Below are 23825 nucleotides of genomic sequence, written 5' to 3'. Positions count from 1 at the left end.
ATGCTGGTCTGGTATCTAGTGCAAACAAAATTTGTGCAGTATTTTGTAGATGAAACAGATACAACATCAAGAGTTTTCGGTTTATAATTTATTTTTGCAAAATGCTGTGTTCACATTCTTGACTCACAAATTATACAATCTAATTAAAATAAAATGTTTATTCCAATGTTCACAACATGGTGAGAGCATGACAAGGATAGTGGTTTTGTTGCTTTAATGACACTGTACACCCATGTTCACAAGTATTGACACCATATTAAGAAACACAAGGGAAAAGCAACAAAATACGGGTCAGGATCACAAGTTATCGCAACGCCTGAGACATAGGTGCACTATCTGGGCTGCCAAGTGTTAAAATTACCACCCTATCACTGCCAAACACACTGTACAACTCACACCATTGGCCACATTCTTAAAACCACACACAATCATGCAATTTGGTGCCACAACATGCTGTGCTAATGATTAGCACTGAAACTTTTCTGTGCTGGAGTTCTCCCGCTGCTGTTGCCATGTTTAATCTGCAACAACCTCCAGTCACTTATACGATCAGACATTTATATAAAATAAACACAGTATGCTTCCCAATATACTCCATCTGATATGGCATAATGTAATATCAGAAAATTCAATGGATAACTTAGGGGGTCAATTAATCATTACAACAGCCCAGCTGTATTGCCAAAGGGACCAAATGCCATCGTCTCTAAGCTTGGCTCCAGACCGAATGAAATGTGTATCTATGAACACTGTCACCAAGTGTCAACTACCAAATAAATCATTTTTTAAATATAATAAACAGTCTCTAAATACACCAATATGTATCTCAGGTTACCAACTTCACACCTGTCTTTGCTGAATGAAGTGTGGTCATGTCTTTGTGAGTTTGGGATACACTAATAGTGTACAACTATTTCAAAAGTCGATTAAATGATTGCCGTATCACTTGCTCTGACAAAATAAAGCTATGAACACAGTGGGCTCTGCTAATGTGCAGAGTTTGAGTAAGATTCACACACTGCTGCCAAAAAGGGGGTATAAAAGTCAACTGTCATTTCAAAGGTGTTTGCTTCAATGCATATAGGTATACCCACCTAGCATCTAGCGCCGCATGTTCATGTTCATGATGTTGTAGCCATATGGATACATTGCATTGTTGGTCTGTGTATGCTGCATCTGCTGTGGGAACTGCTGCTGGGGGTGCATGTTCATGTTCATCATGCTCATCTGCACCGGCAGCTGTGATTGGTTCAGCTGAGTTAGAAAGCCAGGGTTGGCTGTGATGTAGCCAGGATTGACCATGGTCTGCTGCACACGATAGCCGTTAAACATATTCATGTTGTACCGTTGTAGCATGCCTGTGCTGGGCTGAATGGTGACATTGGGGGTGAATGTCATGTTGGGATTGACAGTCACATTGGGTGTAACACTAGGTGATTTGCGCACTGTGTTGGCAGCTGTGGAAGATGAGCGCTGTCGCTGGTATTTGGAACTGGTAGGCGTAGGACAAGGGGGTCCAGCCATCATGGCAGCCTGACCCAGCTGTTGCTGTAAACTTACAACTGGAGGTGTGGTCATACTGCGCATGATGCTGGGTGGTGGTGTCATGTTGACAGGAGGAGGCGGAGTCAGATTTGGAGGTGGAGTCATCTGATTCTCGGGGAGAATCTCCATAATCCCATTGGTTAGTTGTTGCAGCTTGGCCAAAGAACAAGATGCTGGTGTGGGGTACCCTCCAGCTGAGACACCTACCTGCCCTACACATGCAACTGGCACAGGTGTGTGGTTATGAACCAGGCGGGGCGAGTTTTGTTGTGCTGCTGGCTGCAATGACTGAGGTGGAGGTGCTTGGACTTGCTGCTGCTGTGAAATCATGGATGGACTGTAAGATGAGACAGGGGAGTTATGATGATAGCTCACACCACTTGTCGCCACCGGCAAGTACCCCACTCCTCCCCCTTGCATTGGCAAACACACAGTGTCCATAAAGCGTCCACGTGAATTTTGCACATAACTGAGAGCTTGCTGAGCGCAATCTGAATATGCTTGGGCTGACAGGGCACTCATGTCGGCAGTGCTTATGGATGGGGGTGAACTGAGCCCTAGCTGGTGATCCATATCAACATTATTAAAACCATTGTTAGACATTCCTGCCTGACTCAAGCCTGTCATGCTGCTGGTCTGTTGAGAATACACACTCCCTGGCCTGCTGCTGGCTGAGCCACAGCTGTGGTTGCGGTGGGCCCTAGATGTGGAAGTTGTTACGGAAGAAGGTACTTGGGTCTGGGTTTGTGGGCCTTGCGATGGGGGTTGGGGAGGAGTCAGTGGTTCAACACTCCCCATGGGCCTGGTTTCACAAGGTGTCATTGGATCTGGGGTGGACATGGCTTGCTGATGGGGTGTGTGTGTCTGCACAGAGGGAGGAGCTGGAGAAGCAAGGTGAGAATCAATGTCCCGCAGATCTTTCTCCAGCTCTTGTGCCAACACCTCCTCCATATTGTCAGAACCATGGAGAGTCTCTTGCACTGCAGCAGAGCCAGTAAGTCTACTAAAATCTTCTTCACTGCTAAGTGTGGTTGCCTCAGCTGACTGCACACTATTGATAGCATCTCCTGCCTCAGACAGTTCCATTTCAGCAAATGTTTGAGAATCCATAGTGTCTTCTTGCTCCTCGTCTGGCTGATCAATTACTTTTGGTGGCAGACTGTCCTGAGGGGATGAAGGACTGTGGGGTGTTGCAGGACGAGGTGCTGGTGGTGGAGTGTTTGGTGCTTGAGGCGAAGGTACAGTCTGCCTTTCATCACCTGATGAGGAAGACAAGGAGGACAAAGAGGAGTCAATACTGTGTGTTTCTGGTGGTTCAATGGACGAACGGCTGCCAGAGGTCGGTGCGTGGTTGACAGAAGTATCATGCTCTTGTTCAGGCAAACTGGATGGGCTTGAGGGATTGGAAGAATCGCTAAGGTTGGTACCAGCTACTCGATCTGCCTCTTCAAGGTCAGCAACAATGTCTGCTAGATTTTGGGAGGCTTCCACAGTCTCTGGATCTTCTGCCCGTTCTTCCTGAACTTCCATCTGCTTACTGCTGTCATACACCCTCTTCACAGTTTTCTCTTCATCCTCTTCACTAGATGAATCATCGTCGTCATCGTCATCATCATCATCATCAGAACTAGTTTCATCACTGCTACTGCTGCTGCTATCACTATCTTTGCTTGTTTTTGCATCAGAATTATTGTCAACATTTCTATTTTTGCTGATATCCTCTGTAACTGAAGATTCCCTTGTTTCTACACATACTGGAATATCTTTTGTTTTCTCTATTCTCGCCTCGTCCTCACTCACTTCAATGGCAGCATCAGGTTTGTTACTATTTCCACAGTCAGGTTTATCTGCCAACATAATGGTCAAGTCTTTTTCCTCCTGGTTGACCACCTGTGCATCTTCAATAACATCATGAATATCTTTAAGTTCATGATTGATATCATCCACATGATTGGCAGTAGTTTTGGTGGTTATCACAGTTTCTTCTAGCTCTCTGTCTTGCATGGTCACATGCTGGCTTCCACGATGCATCCAGTGGGTCTGATAAAAAAAAAAATAGAGTAGTGAATAACATGTAATTAATAACTTTCTATAAGAAATATGTAATACATAAGTAGTTCTAACATCAAAATCAGTAAGATTTTTCCAAGATAAAGACATGTAAAGATAAAATTGGTCATAAAAAGGCATAACCTTCATGCTGAATGTTCAGCCACAATGCCTATGCCCAGACTTTCTGGATATATAGGTAATACATTCAGAAACCAGTGTTTGTTTACATAAAACCAGTGTTTGTTTACATAAAATTCAGGAAATAATTACGAGAACATTATCTAGGGGACATCTTAAAAACAAAACAGGAATCACACTGTTGCCAGCATGTCACATCTTCAATATACCTCTCTTGCTCTATAAGATAAGAAGCACGTCAAACTTCTCATAATACCATCTGGTATGTATGACACTTTTTGTATGTTTTTCTTCAGGGTTTGTCCAAAATTGTAAAGGAAAAAAGAGACTGATAAGTTACCTTTTGAATTTTTGGAGGCCTGCCTCTGCGCTTGCCTGAAGCAACCATGTTAGAGCCAGACCTAAGTCCTGCTGCTGCCTTGGAAAGAACAGGCCGGCCTGGGCCTGGTTTTCTCCCTGAGCTGGCTTTTCTCCCAGCTCCTGCTTTCCTTCCGGGTCTCCGCCCAGGTCCTGGTTTCCGGATAATTTTCTGCTCTTGCTCCGCATACTGTAATAGGATTTTCTTGCTCATTTTTGCAGACTCTCCCAGCACAAGAGCCATATTTTTAGGAGGGCGACCACGAGGGCGTTTGGGGAGTCCATTTTTCCCCACTACTATTCCCTTTTTAGTCAACTTTGGTGGCAGTTTTTTCAGAGACCTCTTAATAGATCTACTGCCTGCACCTGGTGGTCTTCCCACAGGACGCCCTGGTACTTTTTTAATAAGTTTTGTAACTTTCATAGTAGCATCATCTATTGCCTTGGGTAGCCTTCCTGCTGGAGACTGTTGTGGTGATAGTGACGGTGGTCTGCCTGGGGAAGTAGCAGCAGGTCTTGTTTCGACATGCAGGATATGCCGAGGTGAAGGACGAGTTGGTGACCTCACAGGAGAGTGAGACAGCATCTTTGGTCCCATCTCATCATCAAAACTGTAAGGACAATTCTGATGCACCACAGTCATACCTGAAATATACCATTTTAAAAATTTGTCAAACCTTTTTGATCAGGAAAATTTTTTTTAAATGTGCGTTAATATATAAAAAAAAAACAAAAAAAAAAACTTGTAAAATCTGAACATGCCAAAAACTGCATTGCTTTGTTGCTGTCTAACTGCATCAAGGATGATAAACCTTACTCAATAAACAAATGTAGTTTTTTGGTAATATTTGGGATATATTTCCTGATGATCTTCCCCCACCAACTACCACATTAAAACCACAAGTCTACACTCTTCTTAGACAGCATTTTAAACAGCAACAAAAACAAAAAATAAGCCTAAGAACCATAATGCTAAAAGTGGTATATACTAGTCTTCATATCTCTGAAATGTTGACATGGGTCTGGAGTATAGAAGAAACTTATATTTAAAAGCAACTTTTTCACATCTAGTGTTTATTTTGATATGTGAACAATATTTTTTGAATCAATACTCTTGACATAAATGTTTTAAATCAATAATTCAGCCCCTGATCTCTAATGATCAGTGCATAAGAAGACAAAATAAGCTCCAAGTAGTCCTCCCGCTGAAGCAATAAGCATTAAAAAGTATTGCGAAATAATCACTCATGTGCATTACTGACCAGAATAAGGTCATTAAATTACCTCGGACAGCAATACTGTTGAATTCAGCACGTGAGCGCTTTGGCTCGGGCTCTGGATTCAATCCTACACTCAGAAGACGTTTGCGTCCTATCTTCCGGTAGTTCTGAAACAAATATGTAAACAAAATTATGCTTTTTCTTTAAATAAAATGTTCTTATGCAAAACAATTATTACTGTAAGTAGTCTATCAACTCAAATCTAAGCTTCAAACAAGACTGCTAACAGGAATTTTTTTATAGTAATGTCTATAAAGCTAAAAATATAAGAAGCCTGTTACCTATTTAGTATCTTTAGACTACTTTCACAAATACCGTAGGTCAAATTGTCCATCCATAACCTTGACTATGGTTATCAATTCTTCCTTTCCAAACTGTTGCAAACATTTGTCAACTTTTTTACTTGTTTGAGACTGTTGTGTACTTTAAGAGAAGCCAAGCACCACTGAATCAAATGGCAAGAACTTGGACTATCTTTTTAATCTTCCAAATAGTTTTCTTGCATCGGCTACAGTAAAAAAATTGCAACCTTGAATTCAGTTTCTTACTGAGCAGCAATAACATTTAATAATTATAAATTCTATTTCTTTTAACAAGTTAATCATTCTAAAACTTACGAATGATACCCATGCAATGTGCCAAGTCTGATGGGATTTCTCCTAAGGAGATACAAATTTTAGAATATCTCTCAAAATTTTCATTAATTTTACACAGGTTTGGAATAGCTACAGCACTGCTAATTAAAAAAAAAAAATCCTAAAATCTGTTAGGTATAAAAAACACACACCTACCACAATTATCTGAAGCTGAAAGCTTTCCAAATAAACCTTTTTATTTGCTGACATGTTCTTTCACTAATGCATTTTTTTCCCCTTGATAAACTTAAACTTCAGTTTACACTAAGTCACCAAAGGTTCATGCCATGAAACTGATTAATACAAATTTTGATGACATGTGCTGACCACAACGGTGTTTTTAAATATTTAAGCCTGATGTCAATGGTAAGAATATTAAGAACTTGGGAGCTGCAAAATATGAAATAAGGTGATCTGTTTCTAAACGTGAAATGAAAAATGAAATGCACTTTGAGGTACTATGTTATCCCTAAGACATTAAGAAATCATGTTTCATCAGTGATGTGGGAATGACACGTTCAGCAAAGAATTTTTAATGTTTTAATAAAACATGCAGCATAGAATCAAGTAATATCCAAAAACATACCCAACAGATGAATCTGCATATTCTTATTCTGATGTTTTACAGGCATTTCATGACGACCATCAACATGCAATACATCAAATAACTAAAATGCCCAAAAATAAAAACAACAATTCCATGGCATGCAAAAGCCTCGTCTTAAGGATACCCACTACTAATAAGATGAATGTTAGAAAAATGGCCTTGCAAACTTAACGGTGTGAAAACCATGCTGCTCTCTGCAATTTGATCAACATCAGATTAATGTGTGTGCATAGGTAGAGTCAACAAATGTGTGTGTGAGCACACACCACTAAATTGATACATAAACGCAGATATGCAAACATTTGCAAAATGATTTGCAGCATTTTATATATTTAGTGATATATATTTAGTGTTGTGGGTCCTTTAAGCTACTCTTTCAAACAAGATTAAAAATGGAAATGGCTTGTTTAAAAACATTAGCCCTATATCCAAACAAAAGATGGATATGCTATAATTACTTTATAAGCTATCTACAGACTATTTCTTTAAATTATTTTTGAATGTTAAGAAAACAGCAAATCATTTTCTCAAACTGAAATATATGCTCCCTCTCCAGAAGACTGTAAAAAAACAACAGAAATTTTTACACTACTTTAATACCTAACAGAAAATCCAACAGGAACAATCTGTTATGCATGCAACCACTTACAGAAGCAACAGCAGTTCACAGTCTGGCAAAGCCATAGCACTTACTGTAAATATAAGCTAGAGGCCGAGACAATATTTAACATTTGTATATTCAATGTTCAATCTTCAAAACTGCAAAAGTATTCTCTGGAATGAAGACCTGAATACTCTTTTTTTTTTCTCTCTACCTTCTTTACTTCAATAAACTTGTTAAAATCCTAGTCTACAGCATACTCATTAATCTCTTTAGGAGCTTCCTTATTAATCTTCTTGCCATCTGAAGGTAAGCTCCTTACTAAGAAGCCAAGCACAGCAAAATTTTAAGCCTGAATGCAAAGAAACAAAGCTATTTCCTTCAACATACATGCCCACATGCATTCTTCACTTCTCCCATGCGCCTGTTAACCACTCATGCCTTTCTCTGTGAGTGCTCAAATACAAGACTGGCATAATAAGGAGCCTCCTGTGAGCACACACACTGCTGGAGAATAGTTATAGGGACAACTACCTTCTGGTTTGGACTCGGGGAGAAGTCATCTGCCACACTGGGTGTCTGGCCCAGCTCCACTGCCGTCTGCTTGTTTGCTTCCCTTTCAGCAGCAATGCTGTTCACAACTTCACTCATTTCGTTCAACTAGACTCGCCAATACAAGTACAGGGGCACAATGGGACAGAAAAGAAACCAAAAAGTCCACATTAATCTACAGTGTACCTGAACATTCAAAAACAAAGAGGCCTCAAGCATAACAGTGGTTAGGATTAAACAAGTACAAAGCTAACAAAAAAAAAAAAAAAAAAAGCATAATAATGGATTAAACTTAGCATGCTGCTGCAGGCAGTTGTTTGTTAACTAGCAACTAGAAGCAGCCTTCACCTAAATAAATGGCAGTCTTCCTTCAATTATATATCTGACTGAAGAATTCTGCCAATTTGCTGCAACACTAAAACACAGCCAATATATCTTTCGACTGAAATTTTAATTAAGGAGAAATAATGATAGAATCTGCAAGCATATTTGGTTACCAATGGGCTATCATTTCTACTCTTTGCTTCTAAAAAACAAAACAGTCTTGATATGTCTGACTTTACAAGAAGCATGGGAACAAAAGATTACGACTTTAACCCATTTTCTAGATTAAAGAAATTTACTTTTTAAAGAGAACTTTAAATATAGTCTCCTAACCTTTTAATTGTTGCAAAATGAGGTGTTTGAGACTGTACTTATCTCGGGGCCATTTTTTTTATATAGGCGCTCCCGATTTTGCTTTCCTAACCTTCTAAAGGGTCACTTAACAGGACGGTCAAACATTAAGCCCCAGAGGTATCAAACTTAGATAGCATGTGCATCTCCAGCCGTGGGCGGTAAGTACTTACTTGACTAACCACTTTCAACTTAATGATAATCTATCAATAAACTCACTGAATCTTTACGATTTACTGTATTATTCTAATAATTTATTAATAGCTGCAAAAACAGTCCCTAGTGTGTTAAATAACCAGTGTGCCAATTTGAGATGATGCAAGAAATGACCCAGAATTAAAATTGCAGTGTGTTATCATTAAAAAAAATTTTGTTAACTCCAATCTAGCAGTTATCTAAGTAGCTTGTAAGTCTCCTGTTTGTTATTTCACTGCTGCATGTCTCAATTCATTTGTTTTCCATTTTCAACAACTGCATAATTATAATGGTAATGACACAAAGTTACTTTTTTTTAAAAAAAGCTGTGAATGCACTATCAATCAAAAAGCCATTCATACTTGGAATGTTGGGCAGTTTGAACAGTGATGTTAGGAGGGGGTGGGGAATTGGTGTTTTACACCGAGCCAGCAGCTATGGCTATATCATGGCAAGGCAGCCAGGTTTTAAGCTATAAAAAGCTTAATATAAAAATTTTACATACTATCACATACTGCATTAGATTTCTTTCAACAGGAATGTACAAAATAGTAAATCTACTCAAATATGACAGGAATTATAATTTTGCAGTGTATACACCAGTGACTACTTAAATAACATGAGGTATTGAAGGTATCTGTGGGAAACTGGTTTCCTGAACTATCACAATCAAGGTATAAGCTAAAGTTTATTTTAGTCATTGTTTACAACTGCAGTCAGACCTCTTGGCTATGAAAGAGGTTTTTTGGAATCAGCCGCAGGTTGGTCAAGTCTGCTGTGACAGCTCCAAATATAGGGCTTGGCCATCACAATATCCAGGTATGTGCCAAAACACTTTTCGACTGGTCCTTGCAACAAATGTGGACAAGCCAACCATGCCTGTTACAGTGACACACATGTAGCCTCACTGCTTGTCACAGCAAACTTGGTCAAACTGGTCTGCTATAAAGGACCTTAATGCAGCGCAGTTGCATGTAATCTAATGTTAAAAATCACAAGAAAACACTCTACAGCAACTAACATGCTCATAAAAACACCAGCCATATAAACAAAGCAACAAGGAAAGCAGTTCTGTATTATGAGGTAAAAAAGAAATGAAATGGCTGCATGTTTTCTTTGATGGAAAGAAACTGAGAACAATGAGCATATTTCACACTATTTTAAGACAACTACTGTCTTTAATTTTTTGACAACAGTTCATATAAAATCTAATCTTGTTTATTTCCATGGATTAGAAAATAGGACTGTGAGCAGAAACATTAGCAGCACTAAATCTTTGTCTTTTATTTTAAAGAATGAAATGTTTAACTGCCATTTTTCAAACACAAGAGTATGAAAAGCAAGTTTTAAAAATGAAACGCTGTTGTTCATATCAGGTTATACTACAATCTTTATAATATATTCACATTTTTGTTTGTTTAACACTATTAAGAATTTAGATTTTTCTCAGGTGGACTATGAGTGTGGTTGTGACTGTAAACGATTTTTTTTAAATAAGTGGTCATTGTTAGATAAACCGTAATAACAATTCTTTCAAGCTTTCTGTGCTTTTGGGTTTTATCAGGCAGCATTTCAAACCAAAAAAAATTCAGACAATATAAATGCCATCATAATTTAAAAAATAATTACCGCTAATGAATAATAATCAGTTATTGTATTCAAATACATTTTTGCAAAATCATTCTTGGTGTTTAATACATGCACATTTACACATAGTTCCACAAAGTAAACATCGTCAGATATAATACCATGAATGACAACAACACCAAGTTAGGCAGTGGGATGACCTGGCTTCTGAACCGAGGATCCAACTAGCTTAACATGAAAATGTGTAAAATTTACATTTCATAGACACCAAGACATGTCAATTTTAACTAAAAAAGAACTAACAGCACAAATATAACTACCAATTCCATATCATTTAAAACAAAAAATCTTTACCTCCTTCTCTGCCATCTCTTCTTCTTCTTCAAGAGTTTGAAGTGAAATAAGTGGTGTCCATCGTAGGCACTCTGGATCAAGAGTAAGGCGAAGTTGAGGGCGTGCTCGTAGTGTTTCCATATAATCCGAGATAATCTTGTGCTTCTGTACTAATCCCAGCCTTTGAAACACACAAATATATTTGTTAAGTATTCCGTAATAAAATTCAAGTCTGGTTACATTTTAAAAGAATCATAACAGATTGCCTTCAAGATGTGGTTTTCAGATTAAATAAAAATAGTAATAAACTATTTTGCTATGACTAATGTTTAACATGATCAAAATATGCTTGGCTGAAAAAGACTGAAAAGTTTGAAAGACAGCAAAGCTGTTAATACAATGAAAAACTGCATTAACTTTGTAATGCTTGTGCAGTTTCATGTGTTTTTGAGGTGAACATCACACTTAGTGACTCATTATGTTAAGTAAATTTTTTTTAACAAGTGTACTACATATTGTAAGCTACAAAAGGTTTTCCTAAATTTCCTGAACACTTAAAACTGCACAGAATTTCACCCAATTTTTAAAAAACCAATGAAACTACCCATGTGTTAGCCAGCTGCAAGCCTGGCCTGACAATGGACATTCCAACATGTATTCAGATGACATCACACCTTGTCCTAAGGCAGCCACACAATATTAAGAATTCTACATTACTTGAATTATAACAAATTTTGCAAATCACTACAGTGTCCTTTCTGCGGGCCACAGATGTGCTTGCAAAGGCTGTATGCCACCCACGGGTCTGACATGCCTGCCATAGTGTGACATTCTCTGAATGTGCATTGCTAAGAAGCCATATTTATTTAGTGGCTGAACTTGTTCAAACAACTAATGGCTCTGTTGCTAATATCCGACATTAACAGCTACTCAGATGACTGAAGACTGATTCAACTTTTGAGTCTGGATTGATTTCTTTCAGAGTTAGGATGATATGGTCATTATGGGATCAATATGACACAGGTGTGTGGTAGATATGACTGGAGCAATATGGTTTGGATTGCAATAACCAGCTACCCAATGAACAGTCTCAAAACGTACTTAATTTAATTTACATTATTTCTACAGAAAATCATGGTACAGGCAGTCTTCGGGTTAGGTCAGCCCCGAGTTACGATGTTTCATGGTTTCGACACATCTCCCATTTACTGTGTAAATCCTTGTTTCGACTTAGGTGGTTTTGGTCGTAAAGTGAAACTGTTTATTATTCCTGTTTCATTTCAATTTTAAACGTATTTTATATGTTTTTTTTATAATTACTGTGTTATGATAAGTATTAGGATAGGATAAGTGCTTCCAGTATGTTATTTATGCACAATATGTACGTATGTTCCAACTTAAAACTAAAATTGGTTTACGACACGATGTAGGAACGGAACAACGTCGTAAGTCAAGGACCGCCTGTATATGGTAAACAGTCAGTCAGAAGGGGTCTATTTTAAATGCATTAAATTTTTATTTCAATGCACGACTTCTGCAAAAACATCATAATAGAGCACAAACTGTCATTTGCGAGTAGGGTATGGGAGGTAGTCATAACAGAGATGATGTTTATATAGCAAAGTCCATGTAACATTTGTGGGTTGTAATAAAGAGGGGACATATTAGTGAAGGTCTCAATAAAGAGGTTTTACTGTATTAGAAAGTGTACAAGTTAAATTACTAAATATGAGGTACCACATAGGAGCAGCATGTCTGATATTTTGTTACCATGATATACCCACCTGCCATCATGCCAAACAATAAGTTTCAGGTTATGCAAAGTATCAACAATGTCTTGAGCACACATTCCTGTTGCTCTGCTGATTCCTGTAAATTACAACCAAATTAGAAAAGACACTTTCATGTTCCATTCAATCATCTTTTACTTTCTTGCCATACAATAACATAGCAAGAAATACAACAATTTTATTATTACTAATCAAAAGTTTTAGAAGTACATTCATAGTATATCACTTTCATAGATATTCAGTCATCAATGACATGTATGTAGTCACAGAATCACAACTGCCATCCTTCAAGAAAATGGTAAGCACTGCCTTTGGGAGTAATACTGCAGCCCCCACTAATATTTTATTCTTATGAAAGCTGATATTTATTTTTGGCTGCTGCCATATTGATCTAAGTCTGGATCAACTGTCTCCTTTCTTGCAACTCCACAGAGGCTGGTATTCACTGCAGGACTAATCACTACTGATTCTCTCTTAAAGTTTCTGCTAACTCAACAGAGGAGTTTACTTCTTAAAAAGCCTCCACAACAACTTTGTAATATTCTGAGATAGGTGAGTGATCTCAATACCTATGCAGATTACCTGTCCTATGTCCTCAGCAACATAAAGTAAATCTTGTGTCATATGCAATTAAGCTTTTGGCGGAACAGATCTATCAGACTCAAACTATGAACATGGGATTTTCACAAATTTTTCTTATTGAAAGTATTTCAAGCCTTCATCTTCCCACGGAAAAGTATTTCCTTGATGCAAAAAAAAAAAAAATAAATAAATAAATAAAAAAAAGTAATAATAATAATACTAAAAAAATAAAAACTGCATTTGTCTGCAGCCATAATCTATAACAGCTTCAATGACTCTTAGCACATAGTAGGAAGGGGATGGATTTTTTTTAACACTGAGCCAGCAACTCAGTAGGGACAAAGCTCCAGTCACCACACATTCGAACAAATAACAGTCCCCAAAAACTATCCACATGTGTTTTCAGTGTTCATGCAGTGATTTTTGAAGCAGCATAAAAAATGAGCTTTTTCTTTCTGTGAAACACCACTTTGTTTTAGGTGAAATTTTTTATTTTGGTAAAAACAGATTTTTTTTTAAAGGGTGCATTGACGGCTTTTAAAAAAAAAAAATACATGGTTCTGGCAGAAAACTGCCTACTGGTGGACAATTGAAATTCTTACAATTCTTTTACAAATTACAAAATATCTATGAAACAATTTATATTTGGTATTTGTTAATAAATAGCGTTAGGTGCAATTCATACCACAGGCACATACAACATTTTCTGAAATTCTTAAGTTCTACCACTCTCTTCTATTTTCAGCAGGGTTTTTTCTACAACATACCTTTGATGGTGATTGGATGGTCTGCATGAGCATATAGATACTCCAGGATAACACTGCGCCAGTATGCCAGATAACTCACGCGCCCCAACTCTGACAGTGGTTTTTCTGGTGATCCTGCTACACCCTCAATTCGTGACAAAAGATAACCTGAAAACCAATTCACAGTGGGTAAAAGAATGACAAAAAAAACAATGGATAAGAAACATACTAATTTTAGCTGCAATCAAACAATACCATGATTTTGTCACACATTCTTCCGAAACTATGACACACCAATAAAAGTTACAAAGGTTGTGGTTTTTTCCCGGGATGGGTGGGTGGTAGAGGAGAATTCCATCCATTACAAAATCTTGCTACAGTCAAATCTCGCTACTATGCCACCTACCGGAACCGAACAAAAGTGGCATAGTAGCGAGAGTGACATAGTAGCGAGGGTTCGTAAAAACAGCTTTATTTGCTCACGTTACCCGTCAGTCCAAAGCTCTCAAGAATCATCTGCTGGCACTAGCTGTCTCCTCTCATTCTCCCCCTCACCTCTTCATCCTACACCCCTCCCAACCACATCCGCTCACCTGCATCCTGTCGCTAGTCGACCCCCTCCTGCTCTCCCTGTCACGGGTCTGTCACCCGTCCAGCGACCACCCACATCGCCACCCTCCCTGTGTGCGTGCTATGTTCCATCCCACCTAACTGCGATGTCCCACACTACCATACACTATAATAATCGAGCTTTGCGCGGAATTTCACAACTTGTGTTTTTTAACAATCACACAATAGTGGCATAGTAGCGAGAGTAGGGGGTGGCATAGTAAATTTTTTTTTTTGCATTGAATTTATAGTCGGGACCAAGCAAAAGTGGCATAATACCGAGAGTGGCAAAGTAGCGGGGTGGCATAGTAGCAAGATTTGACTGTATAATACTCACTAAAATCGATGAGAAGTCTACCATAGCCTTTCCGCTGATGCTGAGGCAGTGTCATGATGCAAGAAACATTGTACTTCTGCTGGCAGTGCTTCTCCTGAATCAAAAACATAACTGCTATTAAGTATGAAATGCATGGAATGTTACCTTGGATTATAAGGAACATACAACAGTCCTTAAGGCAGCAAACATGGAATTTTTTTACTTTAAATCTTTAAATTCACTAACCTTTGAGAAATATCCAACAATGTGAGATCCATAAGTATCATTGGTAGTGAGCACATAGAAAAGAAACGGCTCCACATCATAATACAGTGTCTTATGGTCCAAAAAAAGTTTGGCAAGCAGACACAAATTCTGGCAGTAAAGTTTGCTGACATTTCCATCAACCTCAAAGACTGACAAACTTCCTTTGCGGTAGATTTCATTGGCTGGAGGATGATTCATGTTACATTTTTCCTGTCAACAGGTTTCAAGTAACTTTTAATGGCCAATAATAAAATTAGTTTTGCATCTTTGTGATTAAAAATTAAATAATAAGAACTTTGACATTTTAAAGACTTAGCAAGTGCTGTATCTCATTAGTTTTTCTCCGACAGATTTTTTTTTTTTATTACTGGTCTTTACATTTAGAACTTTGCAATCAACAAGAAGTTGAATTACTATAACTCACCATATGTCGTTTTAATATTGCTCTGCTTTTCATGTATTTTAGGCAGAATTCACAAATGTAAAGCTTTGGTAATCTGCAACACAACATTAATATGATTATTCTCTGTCAAAACAACTACTAAACAACACTGCTTATTAGAATTTTATCTTCTATTTCCATTCCTTACCCAAAACTTCTTTCTTGGATAAAGTCTGTTTCAAATAAAATTAGCCTGATGCTCTTTTAGCGTGTCATAGTTTATCTGTGAATACAACCAACAATTCATGACCCACAAAAATGAGGACTTAGGTTTTATGAGGCAACTTTAGCAAAAGAGTTTCAAGTTTTCCAATACCAAAGCTACGATACCTTGCATATTCCTGAGGATAAGGAGAGGAATACCATGTCTGGATCTCATACTTCCCCATCTCTATGCATGGTGGATATCGACCCTGAGAATCAGGCAGTGGCAGAGCTTCTTTCTCACTTCCCTATTGTACATAATCATGCACACACAAGATACAAGCTTGGTTAAAAACAAAAAACAAAAAACACGCACACACACACACATACATAAAACACAAAAAGTTTAAAATGTACTAAACAGATTATTATGTTCCCTGAAAAAACATGTCTCAAGAAACAAGTATTATATATGTTTGCTCCAGTATCACAACTGTACCTGCACAACATCAAATAAGACAAACAAGATTTATGCTTAAGAGTATTTTTAAATATCAAGCAGTTCTATGAGTATAAATTAAAATGTAATTACTTGAATTTTCTTCCATTTACTGTGACAATGTACTATGAAATTATTACACACACCACACCACTTTCTGCAATCCTGTTCACTCTACTAACAAGAACAAGAACAAAAAAAAAAAAAAAAAAGGCCCACGAAACACCTCCCTAAATGTAAAACTTAAAAAATACCAATCAGTGACCTATGCAGGTGCATTTGCTGCCCACACAAGACAGATAAGATGCAGCTAGTCGAATGCAGAGGAAAAATAGCTACAATAAACTGACAGAGCATATTTTGAGTTAGGCTTTCCAAACCTAAAAGCGAGCCTTTACAAAGGCTTTAATGCAGTCAAAATAATCCTTAATCATTTACTGCAGCTGCCTCAATTTACTCAAATACAATTTACCTCTGCAACTGTCCGCTGGGCTTTTTCCTGTACTAATCTGAACAATTCATAGTCATCTTCTGTTACATTAGGTAGCAGCTTGCCACCTGGCCGAAGAGGATCATCTGTTGACAGACAGCATAAAACATACACAAATGCAAAAGCAGACTCTTCCAGTTACTAGCTATTATCCCTTAAGCAGTTTAGATGTTTTACGTAAAATAAAAGCCTGAAGGTTGATAATGTATCTGGTCTACAGAAGTTGAAGATAAAAGTATGCATAATTAAGAACTAAGATCTTTGGGTCATCCTTATAAAAACAACTACATAATACTTAATTTCTTTTTTTTCCTTATTAAAAAAAACCTACTTCCTAAAGAAATAAAATCATAAAATAATAAAATTATTTCAGCTAAAAGGTAAATGTCAAATATGAAAAGAAATATTTCCCCACCAGAACCAATTGACATAAATGAGCAATAAAACACTTTCAGCTAAAAATTTCCTGTCTGAACAGTACTTCTGATAGTACACGGCCTGTATTACAATGACAACTTTTCTGGAAATCTAGGCTTTACTTTTAACTATATTTCCTTCCAATTCACAACTGTCTTAAAAGAAAATTTAGTTTTCATGAGTTTATCAAAGGATACTTTTGAAATGCTTATTTTTAAGAAATTAACCACAAAAAGTAACTAAAATACTTTATTTACCTGTATTTCAAAAAATTTTAAATACTATTTACAGGAGGAACAAAAGGTAAGTAAGATAGCCAAAGAATTATGCCCCATATATGCTTGGTCCTGCCTATACCTCTCCCTGCCCCTCACCATACCACCCCAGTAGTGAAAAAACCACATTTTTTTTCTCTTAATGTTAACTGAAATGCACCTAAAGTATGGTAATAAATGGTATGCTATTAACTCTGTGCTGACTTTAGAGTTTGAGGGGACCACAGTGCTATTACTAAGTTAATAGTGATTGCAATAAAATGCTATTAATCTTATGTCTGTGAAAGTACATTATTTCTACTTTGGGACAGCACAAAAACTGCCTACTGCTTTTCAGCCTTATCGGCAAGACTAATTCTGCTCATTACTGTCAATTTTCTGCCTGATTTTGTAGCTACATTGATTCCTCTCATATACTCCAATGTTTTATGCTAAAGTCTCTCCTAACTATAAAAAGGCAAGGATAGCAATGTCATAGCTTTTGCAGCAGTAAATGGCAAGTGGATGCCCATGTTTTGGGAATATTAAGTGTACTGTAAACTCCAAAGCTCTTAAACACTTTTTTAAGGCATACAATACTGCTAATTGTGCGGGTAGTGTTGTCCAGTCGCAGGAAACCTGCTGCAAAACTAAATTCACGATCAAGATATAGAACCGCTTTGCCTTTTCTCCCATGCGAAATCAGCAAGACCCTCACTGTCATAATCATGGTTTAATGAAAGAGATGACAAAAGACTAAAATCTAAATAAAATCTTGAAATGAAGATTAAATTAATTGTTCCTGTTCCATAAAAGTGGTTTTTTGCAGCTCTCTTAATATTCAAGGTATAATGATAGAACTAGCAAAAGAAACACAGGGGATATTTAATTAACATTAAAATATCTTGTTAATTATAAGGCAGATTATTTTTAAAACCACGCATGACACAGTCTTGAACAACAATGGGGTGCAAAGGTGCAAGTACATTGACCACAACTGTATCTTTGATGACTTACTGCTATTGTGAAAGCTTAAACAAGTGTTCTGCTCACAATATATAATTCATGGGCTTTGGGCTTTAGCTGGTTTTACTATTTGTAAATATTGTTTTAAAAAAATTTAAAAACCCCCGAGAAAGTAGCTGTTTCACTTTGTCAAATACAACAACAGCAAAGTCTGTCCTCAGGAAGCACTTTTCAGCTCTCCAAGTACCTTCAAGTTCACTTTCACCAAAGCTGAATCCATTTTTTTTTTTTCAAAACTACTGCTCTTCTTCGTCTGAAATCATGCGATTCTTCCAAAATGAGGTTGATAAAAACTGGCATCCAGCATTTATGAAACATTTCTGTATCAATTGACACATCATGATGATGTGTGCATTTTTTAAAAAATACTTCAGTTTTAAGGCAAATTAAATCTTGATAATGTGATCATTCTTGCCTTGATCCCAGGATTCCATCACTATAAGCTGTCTTCAAAGGGGTGTGCAAACTGTTTCTGAGGTGGACACAAGCTTCATAAGCACTATATGAACTTGATGTTCCAAGGAGAGCCAAGCAGTAGCTTTCTTTGTATGAGACTTGAGTGTTTTGTTCATGACATGCTCAATGGAGGTGGGAGAGCAGTGACTGTGTGCAAGTCCACAAGAGCGATGCTCACGACACGAGAATCTTACCCTCGTCTTGTGATCTGTTCTGGATGCCGCCTCGAGACCCTGCTGCTTTCCCGTTGGACCCTGCTAAAGTCATGTCACCAGCTTCATCCTCATCACTGTCAGAATCATCTGGACTGTCTTTGCCTTCACTGCCTTTATTTTCATGAGGGCGAATTTTGACAGCATTATAGCTCTTTTCATCTTCATCATCTCCTTCATCCTCCCCATCAGCATCACAGTCACTTTCTATCCTTGGTAACACACTAAACAAGTGGCCACCAGTCCAAACTTTGCTTGAAGATGGTGAGCACACTTGACTGGGAATGCTACTAAGAGTGGAACTAGAACTAACATCAGGCACTGTGTTCTGGTCTCTTTGCTTCCGACTAACATGGTTGTACATTGGAAACGTCCTTTTTCGTTCTCCTTGTGCAGTAAAGAGATGGGAAAGACCATCAAAGAGCCCCTTCAACTGGCCACTGCCTGGTGGTCCATCAGTTTTTTTGCGGCCTCTGTGAGCCTGCTGAAGTTTAGAACGTTTCACCAGTCTGTTTGCAGTCTTTTGCGAACGACTAGCTGTACTCTGAGAAGGAACTGACTGATTGGATTTTGTTTGAGCTTTCACAACCGCAGTGAAGTTATCAACAGAACTGAGTGAAACTCTCGATTTTCGCTTGTTAGATGGAGTGAAGTATCGAGACAGACCATCTACTAAGCCCCTTGACTTGCTCATTTTCAAAAGAGAGTCAAAATGGCTTGCTTCCTCCTCATGATCCGACTCACTTGATGTTGGGGGTGCCTCCTCCTCTTCCTCCTCCTCCTCCTCTTCTTCCTTATCCCTTTCTCTCATGCCACTGTCTTCACTCTTTTTCTTCCCTACTTTATGCTTTTCGACTCTTGCTTGTAATGCCTTCTTCTGCTTGTTTGCTTGGAATTGTCTATGAAATAAATAAAACACTTAAGAGATAGCAGTTTTTAAAGACATACATCAACCAATTTAGACCTAGACAGTGAATGACCGTACAATGAATCAGCTGCCAAAATTAGGTACAGTAAAACCTCTATTATCCAGTGTTATGATCAGCGCCCATTATTCGGATAATCAAAAATAATTCTAAAAATTTGATAATGCTAGAATAGGTGGAATATCACGCACTGTTTGATTTCCAATGTTAAATTTCGATGGAATCTTAGCAATTGATTCCCCATTTTTGGCATGTTCAACAATTTGCAGTTTTGTATTAACTGACACAAGAAATCTTTTTCATTTCACTTTCACACCGGATCCCGACATTTCGGCACAAACTTGCATGAAGACACTTTCTACCCTCAAGGTGCGGACGCCAACTGAATTACCCATAACGCATTGCCCTCACGGACAGTGTGACCCATACACAATTCTTCCCAAGAAAAGCATTGAAGCAGAAGACAAATGTCAAAACTTTTGACGAATGGCAGTCATCAGAATTTGGAAAGGTGGGTGAGAGTGTTCGGAATAAGTCCCCCGTATCAGATTCAGTCTAACGGTTTTTCACAGTAGGGGATCACCTGGCTGGTGCACAGATGATGTATTTTCAAACCTTTTAGAATAATTCTCAGAAATCCATCAACAAAGAAAATTTAAGCTAAGACACATGTAGTGTACATTCCTTTTGTCAGAATCTTGATGGTCTTGTGATGTTTAGCATATTTTTAGGCAATTCCGGGTAACTAAATGCAGGGTTAATCGAAGACCAGATAATCAAGGTTTCACTGTACTTGCAGCTCATGCACAAACTACAACCACACAAGAGCACATTAATTACCTATAAGGAAAATGTGTTTTCATGACAATTTTTTGGTATGATGTAAAAGAAAGTTTCACATTTCCTTTGTCAACATGCTGTGCTGCTAGAATGGGCTGTTTTCCTTTTAAATACATAAATCTGTACCAAACTGTCCCGTGCTAATGTCTTGTATGGTTCTCAAAGTGCAATAGACATCAAACATGACAGCTGCTACACCAACATTCTTTCATACAAATTGCAATCTTGCAACCTAAACAATGACAGATAAACATTGTAGTCAGCATAAGGAAAAAAATTATTATGTTTTAGCAGAAGATTCTTAAATGAAACATGTGAGAGGTTCAGACCAGACCATAACAAGGTTTCCACATGTCTAAGCTACTGCACAGGGAAGGCTTTTGCTTTTTTTAGCTGAACCAATCTTGTCCCATTTATCTCTGGTCAAGTAGGCACCTCATCTGACTTGTTCAGATGGGACTGGCATGTCATCCTTATACATATTGTCCATACTCTTTTACAATCTTCCTTTTACTCTCATCACGCCAGAATGTTGAATTTAAAAATCTAAACATTTACTGAAAACAAAACTGTACCTTGCATTTTTCAACTTCTGTCTTGAAGTAGCATGAAGCTGAGCTTTATACCGTGCTGTGTATTTTGCTGCCATTTCTAAGAAGCGCTTCCCTTTCATAGTACCTCTGTTTGGATCACAGATATTACAAACCCATCTCCCTGAAAATAATAATAAAAGAAATTCACAACTATAAGTTAACATCTAAACCATAAACTTTTTTTTCTTATTATATATATATAGCATGTGTGTGTATGTTGGGGTGTGGGGGAGTTTAAAAAAAAATACAACCATGGGATAGGTGCCAGAAAAGAAATTTTATCCAGCTGGGGTTTTTTTTTTTTTTGGAAAATTAATTCCTAAGCATGTTGCAAAGGCAGCAAACAGCAAACACTATTTGGTAGTGGAATTTTTTTTTTAATTTTTTAAATGATAATATAATAATAATATAAATACATTTAATCACATCACATACATCACCAAATTACAGCTTACAAAAGTTTCATTTTCTTTTCTGCTTGTGTTTGTCTCCAAGTTGCTTGTATAGCAAATTTAAGCATATTATGCAAAATTACAAATATCACAACAAAAAATCATCTAAATTTTATGATAAAGCTAAAATGATGTTCACCGAAACTACTGCTACATGTTGGCATTCAATTTCTTCCTGACTCTCTGTAGTTGCCCAAATTGTTTTAGCTAAGATTTAAAAAAAATATAATTTAGATTTGCATATTCAATGCTATTTCCTAATTTCCAGTCCCACACCATTCATATTATTATTGTTTCACGTGTTTTACCTTTAGGAGCTTTGTTGAGTGGTGGATCACAACATGGCATGTGGAAGCCCCGATCACATGCATCACAGAACAACATGTCATCCTGAAACATATGCACAGTTAAGCACAAACAGCTTTTAAAAAACTGTTTTCCCTTTCCTCCCTTTTCCATTTTCTTACCAGAGATGAAATCCTTCTCATAATTTTTATTTTTTGAAAAAAAGAAAAAGTTTAATTTTCACATTTTGTTTTTCACTCTGTCACAGCAGTCAAGAGCAATGAAATCTTACCTCTTTGCCTGACTTCCCGCAAAAAGAACACTTTTTACATTCAATGCACTGCCAACGAAGGTTCTGCACCTTTTCAGCAAGTTCTGGAGAGAATTTAAGGCAGGATGGATGTCCTAATACAAAACAAAAATCTACATGACCAAACCTGTGAGTTTAATACCATCTGGAAGACACAAGTCAAAGTGTATAATTATGGAACTATCACTGTTTTTCTTCATATCTTGTAAAAATCCCAATAACTTTAGTCTGACATTTTTAAAAAACACTTATTCCCTGACAATGGATATCTACACTTTGTCTTTTTACTGCATGTGTTTGTGTACAGATCAAGCAAATATTATCTAATTATTACTGTACATGGCTGAGCATGTGCCTATATGTTTATGCATAACACACAAAATATCATGAAGAATGCAGTAATGTTATACAGTAAAACTAACCACTACTGCCACAATCTGCACAGGAAATAAGATCTTCAGGCTCGCCATTGCGGTTCTTCTCTGTTGGTCCCAAGCAGAAACTGCAGATCAGTACAGGAGGTGCAATTTTCTAGGGGAAAAAAAAAAACCCGAGAAATGTACATAATATTTAAGCCAAACCACAATTTATATGCTACTTTGATATACAATTTTAATGCTTTACAAATTTAAAAAAAACAGTTAACAGGTAGCACTGCTCAGTTTTATTTCAGCAAAATCATTCAAGAAACATCCTCCTTTATTGGAAGACCTCAATGCACCAAGACTTATACTAGATAGGATCTCCTCCGACAGATTTTTATACTTTTTATCCTATCCTCTCAAAATTTTAAGAACAAGATCAGTACTTCTAGCATGGAGTGCAGTGTTTGCTCTGCTCTTTTCACCATATTATGGGGTACACAATCAGACCACACATTTATCAGTGAGTTTAGTATACACACAAGCAGACATTAAGGTTTGCACATCTTGCCATAAATATTAATTGGTTATACAAGGTAACAATATATATGATTTTTTATTTCTAAAATTATAATAATGCAGCAACAGCTACAGCTCACCTTATGCTACTTCAAGCATAAAATATACAATGTTACAATTAAGGCTCTAGGCAATTTTACAATTCAAACACAAAAATTATTAAAACTACAACAGCACATCTGTACAATAATATATAAACTAAGAATATATTATGCATGTCTGAAAGAAACACAGCATTTAATTAACAGTGCTTATTCTTGTAAGTAATCCCATCTGGTCTTTAATATCCTAAATTTTGCAAACTTCATAATTTATTTTACTTTAAAATAAGCAGTTTATTTTCCAAAGTTTATATACCAAGCTTAACAAGTTGCAAAATACTTTTGTTTTAATGAAATAGTAACAACAAAGGTCTAAAGACACTAATAATTTGAAATAAACACAAATTAGTTCACATGACCAAAAAATAAACGAAAAACACACACACACAAAAACTCTGTAGAATCTCCTCGTTAAGTCCTTCTGTTCTGAAACACCTCTCGGATTTTGTTATACAAACATCATCTCTATTACAACTACCTCCCCAGCATGACATGACAGTTTGTGCTCTATTAAGACTTCTTCTGCAAGTTACATCTTGAAGAAAATTAAGTACATTTTGAAATGCTGAC

General features: G+C 37.2%; 1 protein-coding gene across 5 annotated transcripts in view; it reads right to left on the bottom strand.

Annotated features, from left to right (window-relative positions):
• Positions 1–73: 73 nt before the first annotated feature.
• LOC112564737 (histone acetyltransferase KAT6B-like) overlaps positions 74–23825 on the bottom strand; it is a 33637-nt gene continuing 9885 nt past the window's right edge. For 3 of the 5 annotated variants that reach the window (XM_025239788.1, XM_025239779.1, XM_025239770.1), the window contains exons 3-19: positions 22636–22744; positions 22196–22308; positions 21927–22008; positions 21149–21287; positions 18790–19706; positions 16425–16528; positions 15640–15761; positions 15292–15364; positions 14847–15077; positions 14622–14715; positions 13697–13843; positions 12342–12426; positions 10579–10738; positions 7750–7875; positions 5377–5479; positions 4076–4737; positions 74–3585 (exon numbers count right to left, since the gene is read on the bottom strand). In XM_025239788.1, the coding sequence (XP_025095573.1) occupies positions 1102–3585; positions 4076–4737; positions 5377–5479; positions 7750–7875; positions 10579–10738; positions 12342–12426; positions 13697–13843; positions 14622–14715; positions 14847–15077; positions 15292–15364; positions 15640–15761; positions 16425–16528; positions 18790–19706; positions 21149–21287; positions 21927–22008; positions 22196–22308; positions 22636–22744 (5751 nt within the window). In that variant the 3' untranslated portion in view covers positions 74–1101. The remainder of the gene's footprint in view (positions 3586–4075; positions 4738–5376; positions 5480–7749; positions 7876–10578; positions 10739–12341; positions 12427–13696; positions 13844–14621; positions 14716–14846; positions 15078–15291; positions 15365–15639; positions 15762–16424; positions 16529–18789; positions 19707–21148; positions 21288–21926; positions 22009–22195; positions 22309–22635; positions 22745–23825) is intronic. The other 2 variants (XM_025239804.1, XM_025239797.1) reach the window with 2 other exon arrangements.

This window comes from Pomacea canaliculata, linkage group LG1, assembly GCF_003073045.1.
Source record: "Pomacea canaliculata isolate SZHN2017 linkage group LG1, ASM307304v1, whole genome shotgun sequence".
NCBI lineage: Eukaryota > Metazoa > Mollusca > Gastropoda > Architaenioglossa > Ampullariidae > Pomacea > Pomacea canaliculata.
The sequence above is the reverse complement of the archived record's forward strand: the minus strand, read 5'-3'. Positions and strand labels throughout refer to the sequence as shown.